The sequence below is a fragment of the Peromyscus californicus genome, unplaced genomic scaffold (assembly GCF_007827085.1).
Source record: "Peromyscus californicus insignis strain IS unplaced genomic scaffold, ASM782708v3 Scaffold_6__1_contigs__length_162567912, whole genome shotgun sequence".
NCBI classification, from domain to species: Eukaryota; Metazoa; Chordata; class Mammalia; order Rodentia; family Cricetidae; genus Peromyscus; species Peromyscus californicus.
Window position 1 is genome coordinate 153,795,575 of NW_026294584.1, and position 21,926 is coordinate 153,817,500.

At 39.9% G+C, this 21,926-nt stretch overlaps 1 protein-coding gene across 5 annotated transcripts in view; it reads left to right on the forward strand.

Moving 5' to 3' along the window:
* Pde3a (phosphodiesterase 3A) overlaps positions 1-21,926 on the forward strand; it is a 284,628-nt gene that overhangs the window by 246,607 nt on the left and 16,095 nt on the right. For 4 of the 5 annotated variants that reach the window (XM_052720552.1, XM_052720556.1, XM_052720555.1 and 1 more), the window contains exons 8-16: positions 1,673-1,827; positions 3,550-3,687; positions 8,089-8,200; positions 11,510-11,623; positions 11,761-11,960; positions 12,744-12,947; positions 14,324-14,479; positions 16,230-16,488; positions 16,869-16,913. In XM_052720552.1, the coding sequence (XP_052576512.1) occupies positions 1,673-1,827; positions 3,550-3,687; positions 8,089-8,200; positions 11,510-11,623; positions 11,761-11,960; positions 12,744-12,947; positions 14,324-14,479; positions 16,230-16,488; positions 16,869-16,913 (1,383 nt within the window). The remainder of the gene's footprint in view (positions 1-1,672; positions 1,828-3,549; positions 3,688-8,088; positions 8,201-11,509; positions 11,624-11,760; positions 11,961-12,743; positions 12,948-14,323; positions 14,480-16,229; positions 16,489-16,868; positions 16,914-21,926) is intronic. The other variant, XM_052720554.1, reaches the window with a different exon arrangement.

The window sequence follows — 21,926 nt, forward strand, 5'->3', positions numbered from 1 at the left end:
CCTTCCAGAGGACCTGAGTTTGATTCCTAGCACCCACATCTGGTGGTTCAACAACCATGTGTAACTCTAGCTGCAGAAATCTGATGCTTTCTTGTGGCCTCTTTGGACACCACATATATTGAACACACAGAATTATTTATTTCTCATTGGATTATGGGGTCACTGTAAGTAGCTACTGCTTGTGATGTTGCTGTAATAATTATTTTTGTTGGCATAGCTCTATGGGCTTATTTGTACTGTGCTGAAAGTATACAATGTAGAAATCAAAGCATCTATGAAGTGTAGACTTTAAGGTCATGGCACCATCAGGAATAATTATGTATCCCTATCAACATTTCTTAGTAGATACCCTCAAATAGAATTTGTTGACATTTTTTTCTATGAGAATCTTGTGTAGCAATATGCAAAGGGCCAGGAGAAGTCAAAGGAAAATTATCTGTGTGGTTATTGTGTAGCTTATTGAAGACAGGATGCTTCTCCAAGTCTCCCAGGGCTAACAGGATGAGGGCATCAGGCTAGGTCACCTTCCTGGGCTCTCGAAGTGCCATAGTCCTTCAGTGTACAGATCACCTTCATGGGTTCTCACAGTGACATGGATCTCCATTGGGGCTTCTCCTTTTCTCCATAGATCAGGAGTTTTAATTGATCAGTTATGTTTTTATTCTGCCCTTTGTTCCTAAGTTTATCCGGCAAGTAATTGTATTAGAAAGATGGAAGAAAAGAGGGTCCTGAGATAATGTTACAAATATTTCATTCTTCCTGATGACTGTTTGGAAGCATGTTCTTTAGACACTTGTATTTTCTGGTTGGATTTTCAGCTAATAGTTGCTGACTGGAAGGAGAGATAGTGGAGGAAAGAAAAGAAGGAGGAAGCCCAGACTCCCAAGGACCTGGGACATACACATAAGATCTGTCCACTCACAAGTATGAGCCATTGCTTCATGCTCTACAGACCACTCCTTCCTGTGTGTATCCACATGATTATTCCCATCACATATGCCCTTAATTAGTGTGTAGTCAACTGTTTCCTGGCTTAATGCAGTAGAAGAATAGAGGAAATAGAAATTTAAATCCAACTAGGGGATGTAGCTTAGTGGTAGAGTTCTTGATACCATGTATAAAGCCCCAGGTTTGATCCCCACTACCAGGATGGAAGGAAAGGAAGAAAGGAAGGGAAAAAAGAGAGAAAGAACAGGGAGAAAAAAATGTGAACTTATAGAATTAATTGGGGGATCATTGACTGTCACATAAATCACACATCTTAATTCCCACCTATTTGTTAGGATTAGAAATGTATTTTGGAGACTGGAGAGATTGCACAAAGGTAGGAATTGCTTTTCCAGAAAACCTGAGTTCTGTTCCTAGCACCCATGTTGGGTAGCTTATAGTCAGCTGCCTATAACTCCAGTTCCAAGGGATCTAACACCTTCAACTGGCCTCCACAGGCATATAAATCATGTGCATGCAGACATACATGCACATAGTCAAAATGAAAATAAACCTTGAAAATATATTTCCCTCCCTATTATTCTGTTTTTGATGTGTAGATATATGAAAGCAGTCTTTCTAAATACTTCATAATATGCGGATGTGTTTCAGGAGCACTTACTTGCTTGTGTCCCCTTCCTCATCATAGGTCTCTTAAAAACAGACTATTCTCTTTCAATTGCAGATGACACTTTCCAAGTTACCTCCGATTATGAGACCAACAACAACAGTGACAGCAGTGACATTTTGCAGAATGAAGAGGAGGCCGAGTGCCAGAGAGAGCCACTGAGGAAAGCATCGGCTTGTGGCACCTATACTTCCCAGACCATGATCTTCCTGGTAGCCCCACATCACTAAACTCATTCGTTTCCATGAAAACTTGCTTCTGTGGCAGAGACTGGCTTAGGGGTAGATTCTGTTGTCTTAGGTTTATAGCTGCATCCATTTGGATCCATGTGTCTGTATCCTTTAGGTGTATTGTTACAATCTTCCTCTCTCTGATCATATTGGTTTCTTCTTGATTTTTTTAAAATTTGGTAATGAAAAGTTTAAGAGTGTGTGTGTGTGTGTGTGTGTGTGTGTGTGTGTGTGTGTGTGTGTGTGTGTGTGTGTGTGTGTTTGTCTGCAGGTGCATATGTAGGAAAGCACACATGGGAAGTCCAGACAACAACTTTAGGTGATCTTACTCAAGTTCCATCTGCCTTATTTTGAGACAAGATTTCTCGTTGGTTGGAGCTCAACAAGTGGGCTTGGATGGCTGGCCAATGAGCCCTAGGAACCACCTTTCTCTGTGTCCCCAGCTTTGACATTACAAGTGACCACCATCAATCATACTGATTTTTTGTAGATAGGTTTCATGGATAAAACTCATCTTTCATGCTTGCATGGCAAGCTTTTCACCAACAGAGCCATTTCCCCAGCACCAAGTATTCATCTTTACATATGAATACAAACAGTGCAATAAAAAAAACTGTAAATAAGGAAAAATTAATAAACTAATAATATTAAATGGTAATATAATATTAGACTAATAGTTTAGAAAGACAGATTGATTGGTTGACTAATTTTCTTAGGGCATCTTCTGGTTTAGCTTTGATACCCCCTTGATTAGTAAGTGAACCAGTATTTGTTTTCCTTGTTGTATTAGATCAGGTTTGTACTGATTCTAAAAGGTCCTTTGATGATGACTTATCTGGTATAAAGACACTCATGGGTGCACATTTGAGTGAGGTTAAGCATGGCTGCCAAGGACAGGGAGCAGCTGACGTGCCCATAATCACCAGCTGCTGTCCTTAGCATTTTTTTAACCATGTTTTTGCTACTTGTACCTTCAAATTAGCTGTTCAGGCAAAATTTTTAATGGCTTATTCTCTTTATTTTTTTACTTTTTAAAATAGTTGTGGTGGTGAGAAAATATGAGTATCCTGATTTAAAATGCTTTGTACACTGATTGCCCTTACATTTACATAGAGCAAGTTGTTTAGTGGAGAGCAGGTCTCAGGGATAAAATTACATTCCTGAAAGATGTGGCAGCTGTCATTCTCCAGGAATAATGCTGATCTGAACAGCTCAGATATAAATGCAATTAAAGTGGAGAGGTGAAGCCTTCATCCACCTCATGCATTTCTGTCAAGGGTCCAACATAAGCCAGGTTCACTTCTCAGACACGTTTACTGAAGTATAGAAAGAAGGAGGCTTAGAGAAAGCATCAGAGTTTTCTGAGGTTCTTCAGTCTGCATTAAAGAATCTTGCAGATTGACACAAAAGTAGTAAAGCTGACATCTGGGAGAAACATCTCTCAGGCTGGGCTGTGTGTGAAAAGGGGCAAGCAGGCATCAGACTATGTAAAATCAGTCGAACTGTGCTCAGTGCTGGCTTCTCTACTCCAGGCTCATGTTTTCTTCCTTTGTTTTGTTTGTTTGTTTGTTTACTGATTTTAAGATTCATGGACTTTTAAGTCATTTATTTCTGAGAGCTACAGTTAGTTATTGAATTTACCAAAATGATGATTTTTTTAATAGAAAAACTATATGTGGTTCAATATCTTCATCTCTATTACAGGACAAACCAATTCTTGCTCCTGAACCCCTAGTCATGGATAACCTGGACTCAATTATGGATCAGTTAAACACCTGGAATTTTCCAATTTTTGATTTAGTGGAAAATATAGGAAGAAAATGTGGCCGTATTCTGAGCCAGGTAAGAAATGTATTCAAGCGGATGACTTGAAACACAGAAGGAAACAGTCCATTGGTCGCCAATCTGTACATTCCCAACACCTGTGGGCAGGCATGCAGAAAGAAGTGAAATTTTATCAGAGAACATGTGGTAGGTTCTATGGCTGTGTGCTGACCAAAAGACAACTGGAATTTCATTTGAGTATTGCAGTCTACAATTAAGATAGTATGTAATTTTTAAGGCAACAGAGGCAGAGGCAGGAATAGATCAGCAAGATGGACAAGTGACCAAAATTCATAGAATTGAGCCAAAGAGAAGCTGGCCTGGCCTTAGAAAGGAAACTCCTGTTAATGATGAATCCATCCCTATAATTATATCTCCTGACTATTGTTTTAACTTCTGAATATCATAGTGCTTAGGTTTCATGAAAAATAAGGTACTGTGCAGAAATATGTATCTCCCCCACTGGCTTGGGAAACATCAGAATTTCGTGTATTGGAAAATCAAAACAATCTCTCTAATGGAAATGCAGAGTGAGTTGCCAGGTGCATGACAAATGTCTTAGGTCTTGTCTCTGTAAGAGACACTGTCTCGAGGCTTCCCTGTTATAGGGCTGATTGTTTGGTGGAAGTGGAAGGAAAACATATAGAAATTAGGTGCTTAAATATACTTGTTTGAAAAATTGAAGCTAAGTGATGATTGATTGTGTTATAAAAGAGCCATCAAACTATGCATGATCCAGGGCTGTGGAGATGGTGCACCTGTTAAGAGCAGTTACTATTCTTGCAGAGGACCTGAGTTTAGATCCCAGCACCCACACGGTAACTCATAACGATCTGGAACTCCAGTTCCAGGGATCTGGTGTCCTCTTCTGCACTCTCTAGGCACATAGTGCACATGTATACATGTAGGCAAGTACTTATACACATAAAATTAAAGTAAATAACTAAAAATTATATTTATAGTCCAAGGGGTGGTATTGTGGTATATCAATATGTATTTAAAATATGAGTAATATCACAGCACCCCTGAAGACTTCTGACTTTGGTGAATCCGAGATCACCCTTGGCTCTGTGAATCTCTACCTCAAAAATTGCAAAGCAACACACCAAAAATGCTTTCAGTGGGATCAAGACCCAGCCCACATTGATGAGGGCCACTAATAACTTTTCTGCCAAATACTAGAAATTTGTGGAACACTGGTTCTTCTCTAACCTAAGACTGGCTGTCCCCAGCTGCTGTTCAAGAGCCTGAGTATGAAACATCTTGGGGAACATACAGTTCACAGGATTTGAATGGGAAACTGGTGCTCCTACTTTTAGTGTTAAATACACAGACCCAGATAATTCATCTGGTCTTCAAGAAAAGACCTTTCCCCTAAAGAAATTATCAATCAAGTTGAGAAAGAAATCTGTTTCAAACAAATGATGGATCAACTTAGATGATGAGCTATGAAGCAGAAGCTAATTACCATCTGTATAATATGTCATTGTTCCTCTGCTAGACTCATTCTGGCCATGACCATGATACAGTGGCAGGCAGCCATGTTTATGGGGAGTCGACAGTTCCATTCATCTCTTCCTGAGCCCTTAGTGCCAAGCTGTCTGCAAAGCTCACTGATCTTAGCAAGTTCAAGGCAGCCACTGTATCCCATTTGCCTTCGTGTTGGAATTTGTTTTTCCTCCTAGGAGTGTTTGAATCCAATTGCAAAGTGTGACACCTAGAGAGAACCAGGCACGTAATGTATTATGCCACAAAATGTAGCTGTGGTCCATGCAGGATCATTCCTTTCTACCAGGGATTGTGTGTGATGTATACAGGGAGAATGAGAGAATTCTCATACACTTTTGCCCTTGACGCATGGTACAGGTTCCCACAGACTCTTCTCTCTCTCTCTCTCTCTCTCTCTCTCTCTCTCTCTCTCTCTCTCTCTCTCTCTCTCTCTCTCTCTCTCTCTTTCTCTCTCAAAGACAGTGTCACACTGTAGCACTGGCTGGCCTACCTGAAACTCCCAATATAGCTAGCTCCAGCTAGCCTCAAACTCATGACAGTCTTCTTGCCTCAGCCTCAGAGTTCTGGGGTTTCAGATTCCATACACCACACATGCTTGCTTGTCTCTAATCTCCATGGTAACTATAGGTTTTTTATTGCTGGTGGTCATGGCAGTGGTTGGTTGGCTGGCTTGTGGGTTTTTGTTTTGTTTTGTTTTTGTTTTGAGACAAGGTCTTATATATCCCAGGCTGCTGTCAAGCAGGCTATGTCACATGGAACTCTTGGTCCTCCTGTCTCCACCTCCCAAGGGCTGGGATTATAATTTTATGTCACCACACCAGCTTGGTATAGGAGTTTTGTTTGTTTATTTGTTTTAATATCCGTGTTACAGAAGAAACTTAGGCTTGAAAGAATATGCTTTTTTTGCTTTCTTTTTCTTCATTTTTTTTTTGGTAAAGCATTGAGTAAACATTAGACTTCATGAGATAGCCTTCTCAGAAGTCCAGGTCCTTTTCAGTCTGCTACATCCCTGCAACCCATAAAACACATTCACCTGTAGCGTCATCCAACCCTCCAAACAGAGAGTGTAACCACATAGCACGGTGACCTTGGTGGCTTAGCTTTTCAGTACATGGACAATAGAGCAAATGCTACTGCAAATTTCTGGTGTCCCTCAGTGGTCTCAAAGGTAAGGGTATGAGTAACCTTTTTTATTGTTGTCTTGCTAGAGATTGAATCCATTGGGCTGAGCATGGGCTCTACCAGTGAGCAACACTCTCAGCTGTGCCATCTGTCTGAGTCATGGATACCAGTAGACATTAGAAATATTTAGGATAAATAACAAATCTCAAAGCTCACCCACTTATCTTTTGTATGTCCGTGTACAAGTCATCCACCAAGACATGCTCTTATATCCCTCTCTATCCCTTTCACCTTAATCAATCACGGAGCATAGAGCTTCCGAGGGAACACAGTTTCAATTGCCGTGCTAAGTAGCTCTCTCTGAGACTCTGCCTTTGAGTTTATGAGTCACAAAGTTCTGATTATGGAAACGTCCCCCTGGCCCCCACCCTGACTTTCACACCACTTTTAGTGAGATGTTAGGATAGCTGAAATTAATTAGCATGGGCAGACCAAGAATCACCTTTTGTCTGAGACACCACAGGGCCAAGTTTCACATCAAACAGGTTTTTGAAGCACCATATGTGCAGAGGCCTCAGCTCCTGGCCTTCCTGAATTCTTTGAATCTGAATATTTTACATGTTATCTTTTTAGCAAAAAGTAATTTATCTTATTTTATTAATGTATATTTGTATTTTTCCTGCATGTATGTCTGTGCCCCACATGCATGCCTGGTGCCTGTGGAGGCCAGAGAGGGCATTAAATTTCCTAGAACTAAAGTTTCAGATGGTTATGAGATACCATGGGTGCTAGGAGTTGATGTGGTGATATTGTGTTATTGTGATATTGATCCTTGGTCCTCTGTAAGAGCATCCAGTGCTTTTAACCACTAACCCTTCTATCCAGCCTTCAGATTTTAAAGTTATAATTACTCTTTTCAGTGAATACAGTTTGCTCAATTCATGATCCTTTCTTCTTGAATTTGTAGTGACTGTGTGTGAAATACTAGGTGGTTGATTTTGATGATAGATCTTTGATATCAATATCAAGCAGTTAAGACTACAAACTCCAAGACTGACATGTACAGTTCCTTACCAACTGGGTGATCGTCTGCAAGCTGCTCAACCTCTGTGTTTTCAGCATCCTCTGCCATCAGATGTTGGGAACTCATAGTACCAGTCTCAAAATGTACTCTGAGAACTATTTATAAATAATTAGTATGTGCTGACTGACTAGAGTACTGGTCTCTTTTGGTGCTGTGTGTATGCACACCGTTGCCATTGTTACTGTAATTATTATTGATGCAGCATGCATTGTTAACTCCCTTAGTGCTTATATGAAAGAACTCAAATATTGGCTAAGACAATAATCATGAGAATAGTAGGAAGAACTCTGTGTCTAGAATTGAAGTCAAAGCCATGACAATCTTACTGACACATCCTCCCAAGTGCTGGGATTGCAGGTGGCAGATGCCAGGCCTGGCTTAGCATGTGTGTATTACCTTAAAGTGTTCAGTAATCATCCAATTTAAAATCTCAGTGCATTGTTCTTAGTTATACTGTGGGTTTTCTTGTTTTTTTTTTCGGGTGGGCTTTATGTGCAATAATTATCTTAAATACAGATGACATAGTCTCTATGGTAAGGAACTCCATTGACAGTATACAGATGTCTTCAGTGTGTTTACTATTACCAATAGAAATATCTCTACTGGGGGCATATCAATTGTAGTTGATAGATGCACACTCTTACTCTTTACCATCTCTCGCATAATGAGTGGTATCTTACAAGGTCTTGTCTCCCCCTTTTCAGGTATCATACAGACTGTTTGAAGACATGGGCCTTTTTGAAGCCTTTAAAATCCCGGTTAGGGAATTTATGAATTACTTTCATGCTTTGGAGATTGGATATCGGGACATTCCTTGTGAGTATAAGATAATCCAATGCTTGCTCGTGAGACCTGCAGAAAGTGGTGGGAGGTCAAGTCATTGGCTAATCTGTGTGACCTCATTGTATCATTGGGTAATCTGTGTGACCTCACTATATCAGTGGCTGCTGCTGGAACTCTGTCTCCTACACTGCATGCTGTGTAAGATCCTGGAGCCTCACACACCTCCTCTAGCCTCATTTCTTTGTCTTGAAAATACGGTCATGGGATTTGTTTCACATGAATGTCAGGATCAAATGGGATGATATTTCTTAAAAGATTAGAATATGTGCCTTGTATATCTCTCATAGTTGTTTGAGGTAAGATTAAATGTTAAATATAAATTTATTCTCATTAAATAATCACCTGCTTTTATTGACTGAATTTAAATTTTTATCATGGTATCTGATCAGTTCAACTAAAACAAGAACAGTTGATGTTTTCTCAAGATGAGATAAACCTTGTTGGTATTCAGAGGGGCTGAAAGATGGTAGTTTAGTTAATAGTATAGAAAAGAAGAAACATACAAAAATGGTAATGGGGAAGTTGTTTTAAAAAGTCGGGTGCACATGAAACCCCAAGATGAAGGCACTCAAGAATTTCAGTATTGATTATTTAGAAAATTATAATAATGAAGACAGAATGCAGAGGAGAGGCTAAATGTTCATGTCAAATCCATGTAATCACTGCGCATATACATGGTTGCTTTACAATACTATATAGAATAATTGGAGCTGAAGAAAACATTCAAAGACCCAAATTAAAGGAGCTGTAGAAGTATGTAATATCCATATGGTCTTTCAAAGGAATAAATACATAGAAGAAAGATCAATGCTATTCAATCTGTTAATTTGAATATATCTTAGGAATGTGCTTTCTGTAGACTCCAGCAGCATGTGCGCTAATGTTGGATATGTGTTGTTTAAAACCTGTTTTCCGTTTTAAGTTTGCTTTTATATATTTTGAACTTCAAAAGCTCATGGCTTTTGTAGTTATCAAGACTTGAAATGAAGGGCTGGGGGTGTAGCCCAGTTGGTAAAGTACTTGCCTAGCAAGTAGGAAGTCTGGTGGCACATGTCTGTAATTTCAGCACTCAGGATGCTAAGGCAAGAGGATCAGAACTTCAAGGTTATCCTGGACTACATAATGAGTTGAACTGTAGTGAGAGACACCCTGTCTTAAAAGTAAAAACAGAAAAAAAAATGAAGTTAAATTTTAAAAATGCTTATACTTGGACACAAATAATCTCAGGTATCTCAGAAAAGGGTGAACATGCTAGCCTAGTGAGCCTAATGTTTTTAAGATACTCTCATGGTGTACTCATGTAAAAATGCACAGCACATAGTGTGACCAGAAAGAAGGAAGGACACAGCCTGCCACTGAAATGTGCCGAGGAGAACAAGATAAAGCACGAGGGGCAGAACAGGCCACTTGGCTTGGGGGAAGAGGTGCTTAATGGTACTGGGTCCTTTGGGATAGTCTGGTTGCTGAGGCCATTAAAGTTGGAAGAGAGAGATGAAAAGGGGGTTGTTGTGGGGGAGGAGTGGGAATCTGGCGATAGGCCTGGCTTCCTTTAATGTGACTTTCCCAGGGCTCAGCCTGGTCAGATGCCAGCAAGTGACATAAATGTTAGTGATTTCACAAGGATTAAGGAGTTACATAAATAAACATTTTCAGAAAGGAAGCCACAGAAAAACTGAATTACAGTTATGCACTGGACAGGAATTACAAATTATTGTTTCATTCACACATGTATTTTATTTTTCAAATAAGCAGGTTTTATTGAGTTCACTTAGATGCCATACTGCATAGAAATACTGTGATGTGTGGTCATGCCGCTTTGCTGTGACCCAGAGCACATTTCTGTCTGTGGTGTCACATGTGACAATGGGGAGGACAGGGCCAGTTTTCAAATATAAAAAGAAACCTCCAGATTCTAAAGCTTGTTATTTTATGTTTTATATTTCCTATTTTTAGATGAGCAAATAATTTATTTTTATAAACTATTAAATTGTCCACTCCATGTGAAAATAATTTATAAACTAAGGATACTTACAGGGCAAATAGGTTGACTCAATGGATAAAGATGCTTTCCATCAGAGCAGAGGACCTAAGTTTGACCCCTTGAACCCATAGTTACAAGGACAGAACTCATTTCCACAGGTTTTCCTCTGACCTCCAGGGTGTTCTTGTGTGTATGTGTGTATGCACATATACACAAAATAAGTAAATGTTAAAATAAATAAACCTGTTGCACTATTTGAGGTCTCTTATTTCCATCTCCTAGGAAAGCTTTGGCTTGATTGGCACTGCTTCAAAATATAATGTCTCCTCCCTGTTGAGCTTAGAGGGTTAGACTAATGTGAGCAAGCTAGCGAAAGCCTTCCTTGTCATAGTTTTAATTACAAAAACAAGCGTTCACTCCTCTAATTATTTTAGCATTGACACTCCTGAAGAATTATGTGTCTGATGGCCTTCTGTAAACAAATCCACAATTAGTATCAAAAAGCTGTGGAGGGAAAGTGAAAATGGAATTGGGTGAACTGTGATGGGAGACTCTATTCACATCTTAGAGATTAAGTCTTTAGTCAGAGTCGATCTGTAACACAGTTCAGGGCAAAGGAGCATAAAGCTTAACTGTCATTCATGTTAGTCTGAGTTCATCTAGATGCAGCTATAAAAAGGAAGGGATTAAGGGGGGAACTTCATGAAGCAGCAGCTGATATAGCAGTCTACATAGGCAACTTATTAGTAGGGATATGATAAAAAAAAATATATATGATTGCTTGGTTGATGCACCTGCTGATTCCTGGTGGTAAAAGAGGATGTGAGGTGTTTGGTATTGTCACTGGTCCCTTCAGCTGGCCCTCTTTGCTGTAAATAAGAAGAAGATGCCATTCATTCATCTCAGATGACATTTTGGTCCTTGAGACCATTGGTCTGAGTAGTTTAGGTCTTTCTTTCTGCATCTCTACAAAGTTTTTTTTGTACAAAAGCAAAAAAACAGAAATGTAAACACAACACGTTGAGTTAACTGCCTACATAGGCTTCTGGAAGAATCAGACACTGACTTTTCCACTTTGGATATCTGGTGCACAATAAATGCTGTGGGTATGATTTCTGGTTACTGTGAAAATGATGGAATTGGTGGAAGAATTTTCTAGAAGTTCCTCTCCAGGGAAGTCTGGCATGTGTTCCCTGGAGAGTTAAAGTGTGGACAGAAGTGTTTACCCAGTAGATGGCAGTCTTCAGCCTTGGACCCGAGTTCACCAGCTGATGTGCGCTCGCTCCTTTGCATCATTACAGATCATAACAGAATCCATGCCACTGATGTTTTACATGCTGTGTGGTATCTCACAACGCAACCAATTCCTGGCCTCCCAAGCGTGATTAGCGATCATGGATCAGCAAGCGACTCTGGTGTGTATGAATTATGCCTGTGCTTCTTGTAAAAGCCAGGAATTCGAATTGTGTGCTTTTTTTCAAAGGAAATCAGGAAGAGGATTCCAGCTTTACAGTTTTTAAGAATGTCTATCACTTTCACTTCCTCTCCTCAGATTCTGACAGTGGATTTACACACGGACACATGGGATATGTGTTTTCAAAAATGTATCATGTGCCAGATGACAAATACGGATGTCTGTCTGGGAATATCCCCGCCTTAGAGTTGATGGCTTTGTATGTGGCTGCGGCCATGCACGACTACGACCACCCAGGAAGGACCAATGCTTTCCTGGTCGCCACCAGTGCTCCTCAGGTAAAGGTTCGATTTTCGTGAGGAGAAAATAAATTAGGGTGTACATTTCTCGGAATAAAATTAATTTTACAAGTATGACTTGTAATAGGCACTAGGTCTGTGGAAACTAGTCTGTACTTAGTGCTCAGGTAAAATTCTTAGAGGCCTTGCTAATTTCCAAAAATGTCATGGTGTGTGCCAAGATATTCATGGCAGATGTCTAACCTCATTACACAGAAAGATCATTTCTCAGCTGCCTTCTTAGAATCAAATGACTAACAGTGAATATCTCCGATGAAGCAAAGACAGCTTACACACATGGCCCCCTGAAAAGACTGGAGAACCATGTTTTCCTCGATCCTTTAAGGGTCTGACTTTGGGATGGAAAACTTACTCTGGAAATATTTTCATGGTAACAGTTATTCTTAGTGCATGTATTTTCATTGGTAAGAATTTACTATCCATTTATCTTAGACATTGGGGAGAATTCTTTTGACCTAAACAAAGTTTCTTCAAATAAAAAAATTTTAAGAAAATAATTATATATATAAAATCAATATATAATGTATACATGTAATTATATATATATATATATTTTCAAAAAAAACATTTTAAGGGGAGGAACTTATATGTCAAGAAAATGATATTACCCAAGAAAAGGCATCAACAATCAAGATAACACTGTGACTCTTAATAGCCAACATAAAAATGAGAAATTTAAAGCCTTGCATATTCTCATAGACTTTTGTGATTCCTTTTTAACGTAAGAAGTTGGACCCTCTCCTCTCCTGCCTTCCACCCTAGGCGGTGCTGTACAATGACCGGTCAGTTCTGGAGAATCATCATGCCGCTGCAGCATGGAATCTCTTTATGTCTCGGCCAGAGTATAACTTCTTAGGTAACCTAGACCACGTGGAATTTAAACATTTCCGATTCCTAGTCATTGAAGCAATCTTGGCTACTGACCTGAAGAAACACTTTGACTTTGTAGCCAAATTTAATGCCAAGGTAAGTAGATCTCTACTAGTGTTCATTTTATGAGCACATTAAAAGGTGTCTTATAATCAAGTATTGAACAAAACTCAATCATCATGAGCTTTCTGTGAGAAAAAAAAATGATTAAAATATTTATTCCCAAGCTGGCATCTATGTATCACTCTGAGTCTAGATACCTAAGAAGTTGAGGTCTTGGCTATGTGTGTTAGACTCTGTTCTACAGAGAATAAAAAATATTAGCTACCATTGTTGCTATGTTTGATTTAACATATAATCATGTCTAGAGTATATGAGGTAAATTATCTGACAGCAGTAGAAAGGAAAGAAAACTTGAAGCAAAATTTCATGTATCAAACATAAAAGCCTAAATATTAATTCAAGAAAGTTTATTTGTTCCTGGGAAGAAGCCTTAGTCATTAAAGTATTTGCTTAGTCAGCATGAAGACCAAAGTGTGACTGTGAGAGCCCACATTAAAAAAGAAAAAAAAAATTAAAAGACTGAGCACGGTAGGACTCATGCATAATACCAGTGCCTTAGTACTGGGGAGGCAGACACAGGAGGCTCGAGCCTTACTGACCAGCAGCCTAATCAGGGAGAGACCCTGTCTAAAAAGCAAGGTGGTGTAGGCAGAGTTTGCCTGTCCCACACCTGCTCTCAAATAATCACTTAGAGGCTTAATAGTAATTACAAATATTTGGTTGATAGCTCAGGCTTGTTACTAGCTAGCTCTTACACTTCAAATTAACCCATCTTTCTCATCTACCCTCTGCCATGTGGCTCATGGCTTATTACCTCATTTTTCTACATGTCCTGTTTTCCCTGTGTCTGCTGGCATCTCTCCCGACTCCTCCATTCTTCATCCCAGCATCCTTAGTTTGGTTGCCACACCTATACTTCCTGCCTGGCTATCAGCCAATCAGCATTTTATTAAACCAATTCAAGTGACAAATCTTTACAGTGTGCAAGAGGATTATTCCACATCAAGACAGTGGCTCCTGAGGAAAGATACCTGAGTTGAACTTTGACCTCCCGCCCCCACACACACATAATACACTCCTGCAAACACTCTTATGCATACACATACAAAAGAAAACTTCTTATTGTAGTTTTATTATTTAATACAGGTTGATACTATATGCTAACTTCAAACAGGATTTCTTGTAAGTTCAGTAATAGTTACTTTTTCTTTGACTACTTTAATTTTGGATGAGCTGCATCACTTTTTTTTTCAATGCAAACTGATGATATTAGTTCTAGTATCTGAAGTTCTGATGTATTATGTTCTCATTCCCACACAGAAAGAAGACAATCAAATTCTGTTGTCATTTCTCATGTTCTAGTTGAGCTATCATAGAGACAAAGCATGTTAATTTTGTCCCTCAAACAGGTAAACGATGATGTTGGGATAGATTGGACCAATGAAAATGATCGTCTCCTGGTATGTCAAATGTGTATAAAGTTGGCTGACATTAACGGGCCTGCTAAATGTAAAGAACTCCACCTGAAGTGGACAGAGGGCATCGCCAGTGAGTTTTATGAGCAGGTAACTCACAGAACTGCAACACCCATCACAAGCTGTGTCCTTGCTGTGTACAAGTCCACCAAAACTTACCTCAAGCCACGTGACAGCATGATCACTCCATCTTGTATTCATACTTGCACCAAATATACTAGGTAGTTTCAGCAGAAATTTAAAAATGACACATGAAAATGAATTAAACTCTTGAACACTGAAGTAAAATTATCTGCAAGCATTTTGGAGAAGACTGTTAGTATGACAGAATAATCTAATGAAATGCTGAACTGCTATAGGTTTATTTATTGTAGTAAAAATAGCTTCAGATGTATATAAGGAAACTGCTGTCCAAGTACAACTAAATAACAGCAGTGCATGAAAGAAGTGTGTGTGTGTATGTATGTGTGTCCACAGTCATACAGATTCTATATTTGATACAAGAACAAAAGAATTAACAGACTCCCTGAAAAGCTACTACATGCAGCTAAGCATGGGTGACCATCCCCACATAAACCTACATTGTTCTAATTATATTTGCAGTTCTGAACAACTTTCTTAAGAAGAACATGGAAGAGAATGGGAACAGAGAAAGGAGAGGACTCAGTGACTTAAGGGGGTGTGAAAAAAGTGAAGTTGCTTACCCTGGGGGAAAATATAGATGATAGATTGACTGTGGTCCACTGTTAAAAGCTACATGTACAACTTTAAAAATAGGTTTATCAGAACATTGCTGTGGAGTTTGAGCAGGGAAATCCTCTCAAGTACTTATCACAGAGCTGATCCAAAAGAAATGTTAGATCCTTCTTGAGTGCCCTAAAGACCACAGGGATAAGCCAGCATGGTAGCAAAAGCTTGGAATCCCAACATGGGGAGGCTGAGGAGGGACCTCCTGGGGCTGCAGTGTGAGGTCAGATCGCAGAAGAAAAGGGGGCAGAATGTGACTATAACAAGTCTGTCCATGTGACTGGGGACAGAGTTCAGGCCAATAGCAGAAAATAAAGTGCCCAATAATGGTACTTAAATAAGGATTAGAATAAACTTTTAAGGTTTGTGTAGTCAGCATTCATATGCAAAATAAAATATTTATGCTTTTAAAAATAGTGTGTTGCCTTTTCCCATAATGGCATTATCAATCAATGGTAAAGTACTAAAATGCAGAAAAATATGAAAGAAAAAGAAAATCCACATATCCTGGCTTATAATTTTATTAATTTATTAAGTCTTCTAGGTAACCTTTTGTTTATGAGCTGTTATTTTTATCATAAATATTTGAGGCAGTTAAAGACAAAAAATGTAATAAATAATATTAAAAACATAATCACAGAAGATATAAATTAAACAAAATCTGGGATAATATAGCAACTTGAATGGGGCAAGAAAAATGGTTTATGCTTTCTAGCAGTCAAGGCGAAAAGGCAAACATAATAGGGGTATGGCCCAGCCGGTAGCATGCTTGCCTAGTGGTTAGGAAGCCTCAGTTCAAACCCCAGTAGCACTTAAGTAGTGGTGCATATCAGTAATCTCAATACATGTCCCCTTCAAAGAGAACCAAAAATGTTAAGACTGCACAGTTAACAAATACCAGGAACAAAGTCCTTCTCTGGGCGTCTTAGCCACCAGGGCCATGATTCTGAGCAGTGACGTCAAGGGATTTTATTTGATTATCTGGGTTATAGAATATCTACACATTAGATGCCAAATGTATGTTGACTTGTCTTATATTTATACTCCTCTAACATTTACCTTTGTCGTTACCTTTGTGAATTCCTATTTCTAGGGTGATGAAGAAGCCAGCCTCGGTTTGCCCATAAGCCCCTTTATGGACCGTTCTGCCCCACAGCTGGCCAACCTTCAAGAATCCTTTATTTCACACATTGTGGGTCCTCTATGCCACTCCTATGACTCTGCAGGTCTCATGCCAGGAAAATGGGTGGATGACAGTGATGATTCAGGAGACACTGATGACCCAGAAGAAGAGGAGGAAGAAGCTGAAACACCAAATGAGGAAGAAACCTGTGAAAATAATACAGCTCCCAGTAAGCCATAAAACCCATTTCTGATGAGATTTTCCATGAGTGATTTCCGCCTTGGATTCAAAGGATTTTATGCTTCTCATAAATTACATCCTTTAATTCCAACTATCCTCGGCTGGGTGAGGCACTAAATAGCTGCCTGTATCATAATGGAGAGAGCAGAAGATGGAATGTATGGCAAATTAGATAACATGCAAAGAGATGCTCTCACCATGAAGTAGAGTTGGTAACTAGTTTCAGAATTTCTGAGTGATTTAGAATTTTGGTTACCATATGGACCAATTGCAGGCTTCTTTTCATGGTTAAGCTGGGGATGGGAAGAGATAATAAGACTTTAGTCTTTAACTTAACAATTGCTAACTGCACACACTCTCTGTGCCTAGGCATTAGTCCTGGTGCTAACAGTAGACCTATGGACAAAACAAAGAGTAAGTAAGTCCTTGTCCTTAATGATGTACCTTCTAGTAGAATTACAGATATTCAGCAACACAAACCAGTATGTTTATAATGTGCTAGGTACTGATGGATACAGTATAATTTTTTTAGGGGAGGATCATTCTTTGTCTTATTTTTTGAGGTGATATAAAATATTGCAGAGAATTTCAAAGTAAGTTATCCAGGAAGAGAGAAAATTTTTAATATGTTTTAAAAGACCTGTGAAAAACGAAGGAATGTTCCATGGGAATCTATGTGGAAATGGATTTTGAAAAAAGGAACAAGCAGTGACTCCAGGGTCCTGCAGTAGGTGTTGAGTGGGGGAGTCAGGGGGCGCTGAAGAGGACAAGGGGAGGAAGCATGGGAGAAGCCATGGGGACTCATCTGGTACAGGCAGGAGATAAGGCTCTGTGGGTCAGAGTAGGAACCTGGCCTTTTACACTAAGATGAGAATTAATAGTGGTTTGTGAGCAGAATGGTTAGTGGACTCAACTCACATTTTACCTAAGTAGCTTTGGGAATGTTTGAGGGATTGGGGCAGAGGTAAGGGCATCATTTCAACTGTTGAACTAATCTGAATGACAGCCGATATGACTTCTTTAGGGTGGTCTCAGTGGTGTGATAATGAGAACCCATCTGTCACAGGTTCATTTCTGTAATTGTAACAAACACTCTGACAAGAAGCCACTTAGGCACTTAGGAGAGAAATGTTTATTTGGTTCACATTCCAGGTTACAGTCCATTGCTGAGGAAGTGATAGTGGCAGGCACTTGAAGTGGGTCACAGCACATCCACAGTCAAGAGCAGGAGAAGCACATGGATCCCTGCTTGCTCTCTATGTTGTTTATGCCCAGTTAGCGTCACTCTCTCTCCTACAGTTCAGGGCTAGCCCAGGAAACAGTGCCACCAACATTCAGGTGTGTCTTCCCACTTCAGTTAACAGTCAAAGCCATCCCTCACAGACATGCCCGCAGGCCAGCTTGAGCTACAGTTCTTCAGCCAAACTTTCTTCTCAGGTGATTCTGAGTTATAGGAAGTTAACAATGAAAACTCACCCTGCACCATCATATCTGAAAACTGGCTTTGGGTTCATTACACATGCAGCCAGTAATCCAGCTGACTCAAGCAACTATGAAAACATGACTCTGACATGCCTTTAGATACACTCCTCGGCATCTCTTACAACAAAACAGTGGCTAATAACACAATTAGTAAAACACATAGCCCCTGAAATGGCATTATACAAGTATGTTCCTGGGATCCTGTGAACACAGTATGTTTTCTGTCTCCTTGAACAGACAAAGCAAAACTTTAATATTTTTAAAGTCCTTGAATAAAACATTACCACAGACAGATACCCTTGTCATTTTCTTCTCTATTGTGGTCATAGTCAGGAAAATGTAAGGGTTGGTTCATGTCTATCATGGAGTAAAGAGGTTCGTGACTATTCTGGTTTGGTCTGTTCTTATATATATATATATAGATGTAGATGTGAATATAGATGATATGGTTGATACAGATGATACAGATATAGGTAGATATGCCCTGATTTTCAACATGTACTGAAGAATTAAAGAACTCATTGTCAGCTCAAGACTTACTTGTCAGAACCTTGGAACACTGTCTTTGGGCCAGATTTGTATGTGTTCTCTCCCACCTGTTAGCCTTTTTTGTTCTTTGTCTTTTTTAAATCGTGTGTGTGTGTGTGTGTGTGTGTGTGTGTGTGTGTGTGTGTGTGTCTGTCTGTCTGTCTGTCTGTGTCTGTCTATAGTCATATATATAGAGAAGTCAGTATTATTCTCCACCTTCCACTTTGTTTAACACAGCATGCATCTCTTGTTCTTTATAGCTGCCTAAACTAGGCTAGCCTGTCTCTACATCATATCTATATCTACAGGCGCGTTGAGAATACAGATTCTCTGGTACAACATCAGCTTTAAGTGGATGATGGGATCCAAAGTCAAGTCCTCACACTTGCACAGCCAGCACTTACCCATCGAGCCACCGCCCCAGTTGTTAGCTTTTGAACTGAATGGGGAAACTGAAAAGTTGGTTTTTCTCTAATACTCTATTGTCAGTGTATTTCTCTGATATGTATAAAAAGAAATTATTGCTTTTAGGATTCAGAGCTAGAACCTGAGACTTGGGAATCAAGAGTTATTTATTCATCTTTTAGTTTTCTCTTTTGCTGTGTTTCCCCTTGAGTATCATGTAAGACCTGTGTCAGCTGAGCCTCTGAAAATGCTTTGTCCCAAAGAGTCTTTAGGAATTGCCATTTAAACTCATAAACATTATTAGGGTGCATACCCAGACATGAGGAATTGAAGGAGTCATTCCAGCACCATTATTCAGCAGGCTCAGCTTGCCCATCTAAGCTTGATAGGGAATGGTCTTTCCAAACACTGGGCTAGCACACTCGCCTCCAGAGTGATGTATTGTTCCCTTGGTCTTTATGTTTCAGCCAAGTTAGTGAAGCATCCATGAAAATTCTATGGCTTCAGTTACACATGGCTTTCAGTGATTAAGTAGCCCCTTAGACTGAAATTTAAAACATCTCTGCGACAATAATCAGACACTGTAGTTTTAGATGTCTAATCTGTTTGTGCACATGTTTATGTGTAGGAGCATTTGTTCACATGAAGGTGCAGGCACATGTGGTGATCAGGGGTTAATTTCACCTGATTATTTGAGACAGGATTTCTCTGTGAATTTGCAGTTCATTTACTTGGCAAAGGTGGATAGCCAGTGAGCTCCAGGGATCCACCTGCCTCCATCTCCCCAAATCTGTGATTACAATGGGATTGCAGATGCATGCCAACGTCCCAGCTTTTTGCATGGATATTGGAAATCAAACCATGGTCTTCATGCATGTACAGCAAACGCTCCACTGGTCCATCTCTCCAGCTCCCTAAAATTATGATTTTGAAGCACCTTTGCAACCCCCCAAAATGATAAACATGGAGCGATGTTAGCAGATTTAAACATTGGCCGCAGTGTAGAGTTGTGACATTTAGTTATACACCTCCTCATTTTAATTAAGAAGAAAATTAAGATTGACAGCCAACCATAAGCAGCATGACAAGGTGGTTGAACCATAGAAGGCACTCAAATTTCTTTGTTTTTCACTCCATTGCTCTTGAGTTCTTTGTAATTTTCATTTCAGAATTCATATTGGCTGAGATGTTTGCTTTGATTTAGCTTGATCTTAGATTTCAGGAGGAAAATATTAAATAGCCACTGGTGAGTTCTGCAGTTTTTAAAACTTGGAGGTCTCCCAGGAAACAGAATAAAATGCTGCAGTGTGATGTCCCGAGAAGAGGGGGCTTTTACCCCACCTCATAATTAAATCTGAAAGGTTCCTGGGGCGAGCTAAGAGGTTTCTAATGAAGTACTAAGCTGTGCTTAGAATCCAAGCAATGAAAGGCGCTTTGTTCTCTTTTCAAAAGATTCCAGTGCTGCATAATTTGGCTCCCAACACAGGCATGCTTCAGACCACCTGCAGATTCTAATCTACGCAAATTTATTTGGTACAAACTTTCTTCTACGTCACTTGGTTCAGCATAATTCCAGAGAGATTTATTGCTAATGTTTAACAGCCACCTAAGAGAACAGCTGCTCTCCTGGGGCCTGCCCCCAAAGGGAAAAAAGGGAAGAAATGGAACTTTTGTTATCATCTTCCCTGAAAATGTGCGGCTGTGAGCAGTAGAGAGTTTCCTACCACTGTGATTCAAACCTGTTCTATGATTCAAAACATTTGGGTAAGAAGTATACTCAGGGACTAGAAAGATGGTTCAGTGGTTAGGACCACTTGCTGTTCTTGCAAAGGACCTGGATTTAGTTCCCAACACCCACATGGCAAGTCACAGCTATTTGTAACTCCAGTTTCCAGAAATCCAATGTCCTCTTCTTGCTTCTGCAGGCTCTGCTCACAAGTAGTACACAAACACTTAAACAGACTTACATATATTCATATAAATAAAAATAAGTCATTTACAAAAGCAAACTCAAGCTTAACCACCACCAAAGCAAAACTAGAGTAGATGGCTTTGCAAGGAAAATAATTTTAATTTACTTTAAAAAATAAAATGTGCTCATATATTGCATGGCAGAGGTCTTAGAATTTATGTGGCAGAGTATGTTGGTGGATCAGAGCCAGGAATGCTGCAGAGATCACACCACACAACAGACATCATGCAAGAGATTTATTGAGGGGCATGAATGACCATCTCAGAGTGAGGAAGAGAGAGGGAGGGACAGAGACACAGAGACAGACAGACAGACAGAATGAGAGGAAGGGACCTTTTAAAGGGTACAGGGGTTGGTGATAACATGGCTGCTGGCCCTGAGTCACTGAGGGCAGACTGGGGGACCACCTGGTTTCTAACATTCCTCCCTTTTGTTTATTAAAAAATGTGAGGAAATAGGAAGGGGTGATGGTGAGGCAGGTGAGGCTCCAGGCTCTTTAGACTGCTTCCTGGTGCCTGGGGGTGCTGATATCTTTAGAGACCTAAGGAAGCTGGGATGGTGGCCAAGTCCTGGAAAGGCAGGCTGTTTGTTTCACTTGTTGTTCAGGCTCTGTGGGACTTTCTGGGGCTAAGGAAGTACAGGCAGCTTCTGTGAGGCTGGACCCCCTGGGGCTAGCCCCTTTGAAGCTGTCTAGGATGCAGATTTTGAGGGAACATCTGGACCTGGCAGAATGCTGGAACAGATATATCAGGGGCAGAAGATAACGTTAAGGAGTTTAGGGGTAAAACTTTTTGTTAGATGTACATTTTAGGCCCATGGTCCTGTTAGTTGGGGGAAGGGAGTCCCAAGACTAGGGAAAGGGGGCAAGATCCCACCCTCTGGAATAAGCGGAATAGGCAGGTGGGGAAACAGGCTGTTGATTGGCAGTACTTACCTGGAGTCATTTTGACCTGTGAGAGGTGGATCTAAGTCAATCCTTGAAGCTTACAAGAGTTTTTTAAGCTCACAAAAGGAGATGAGTTTTAGATATGTTAGCATTA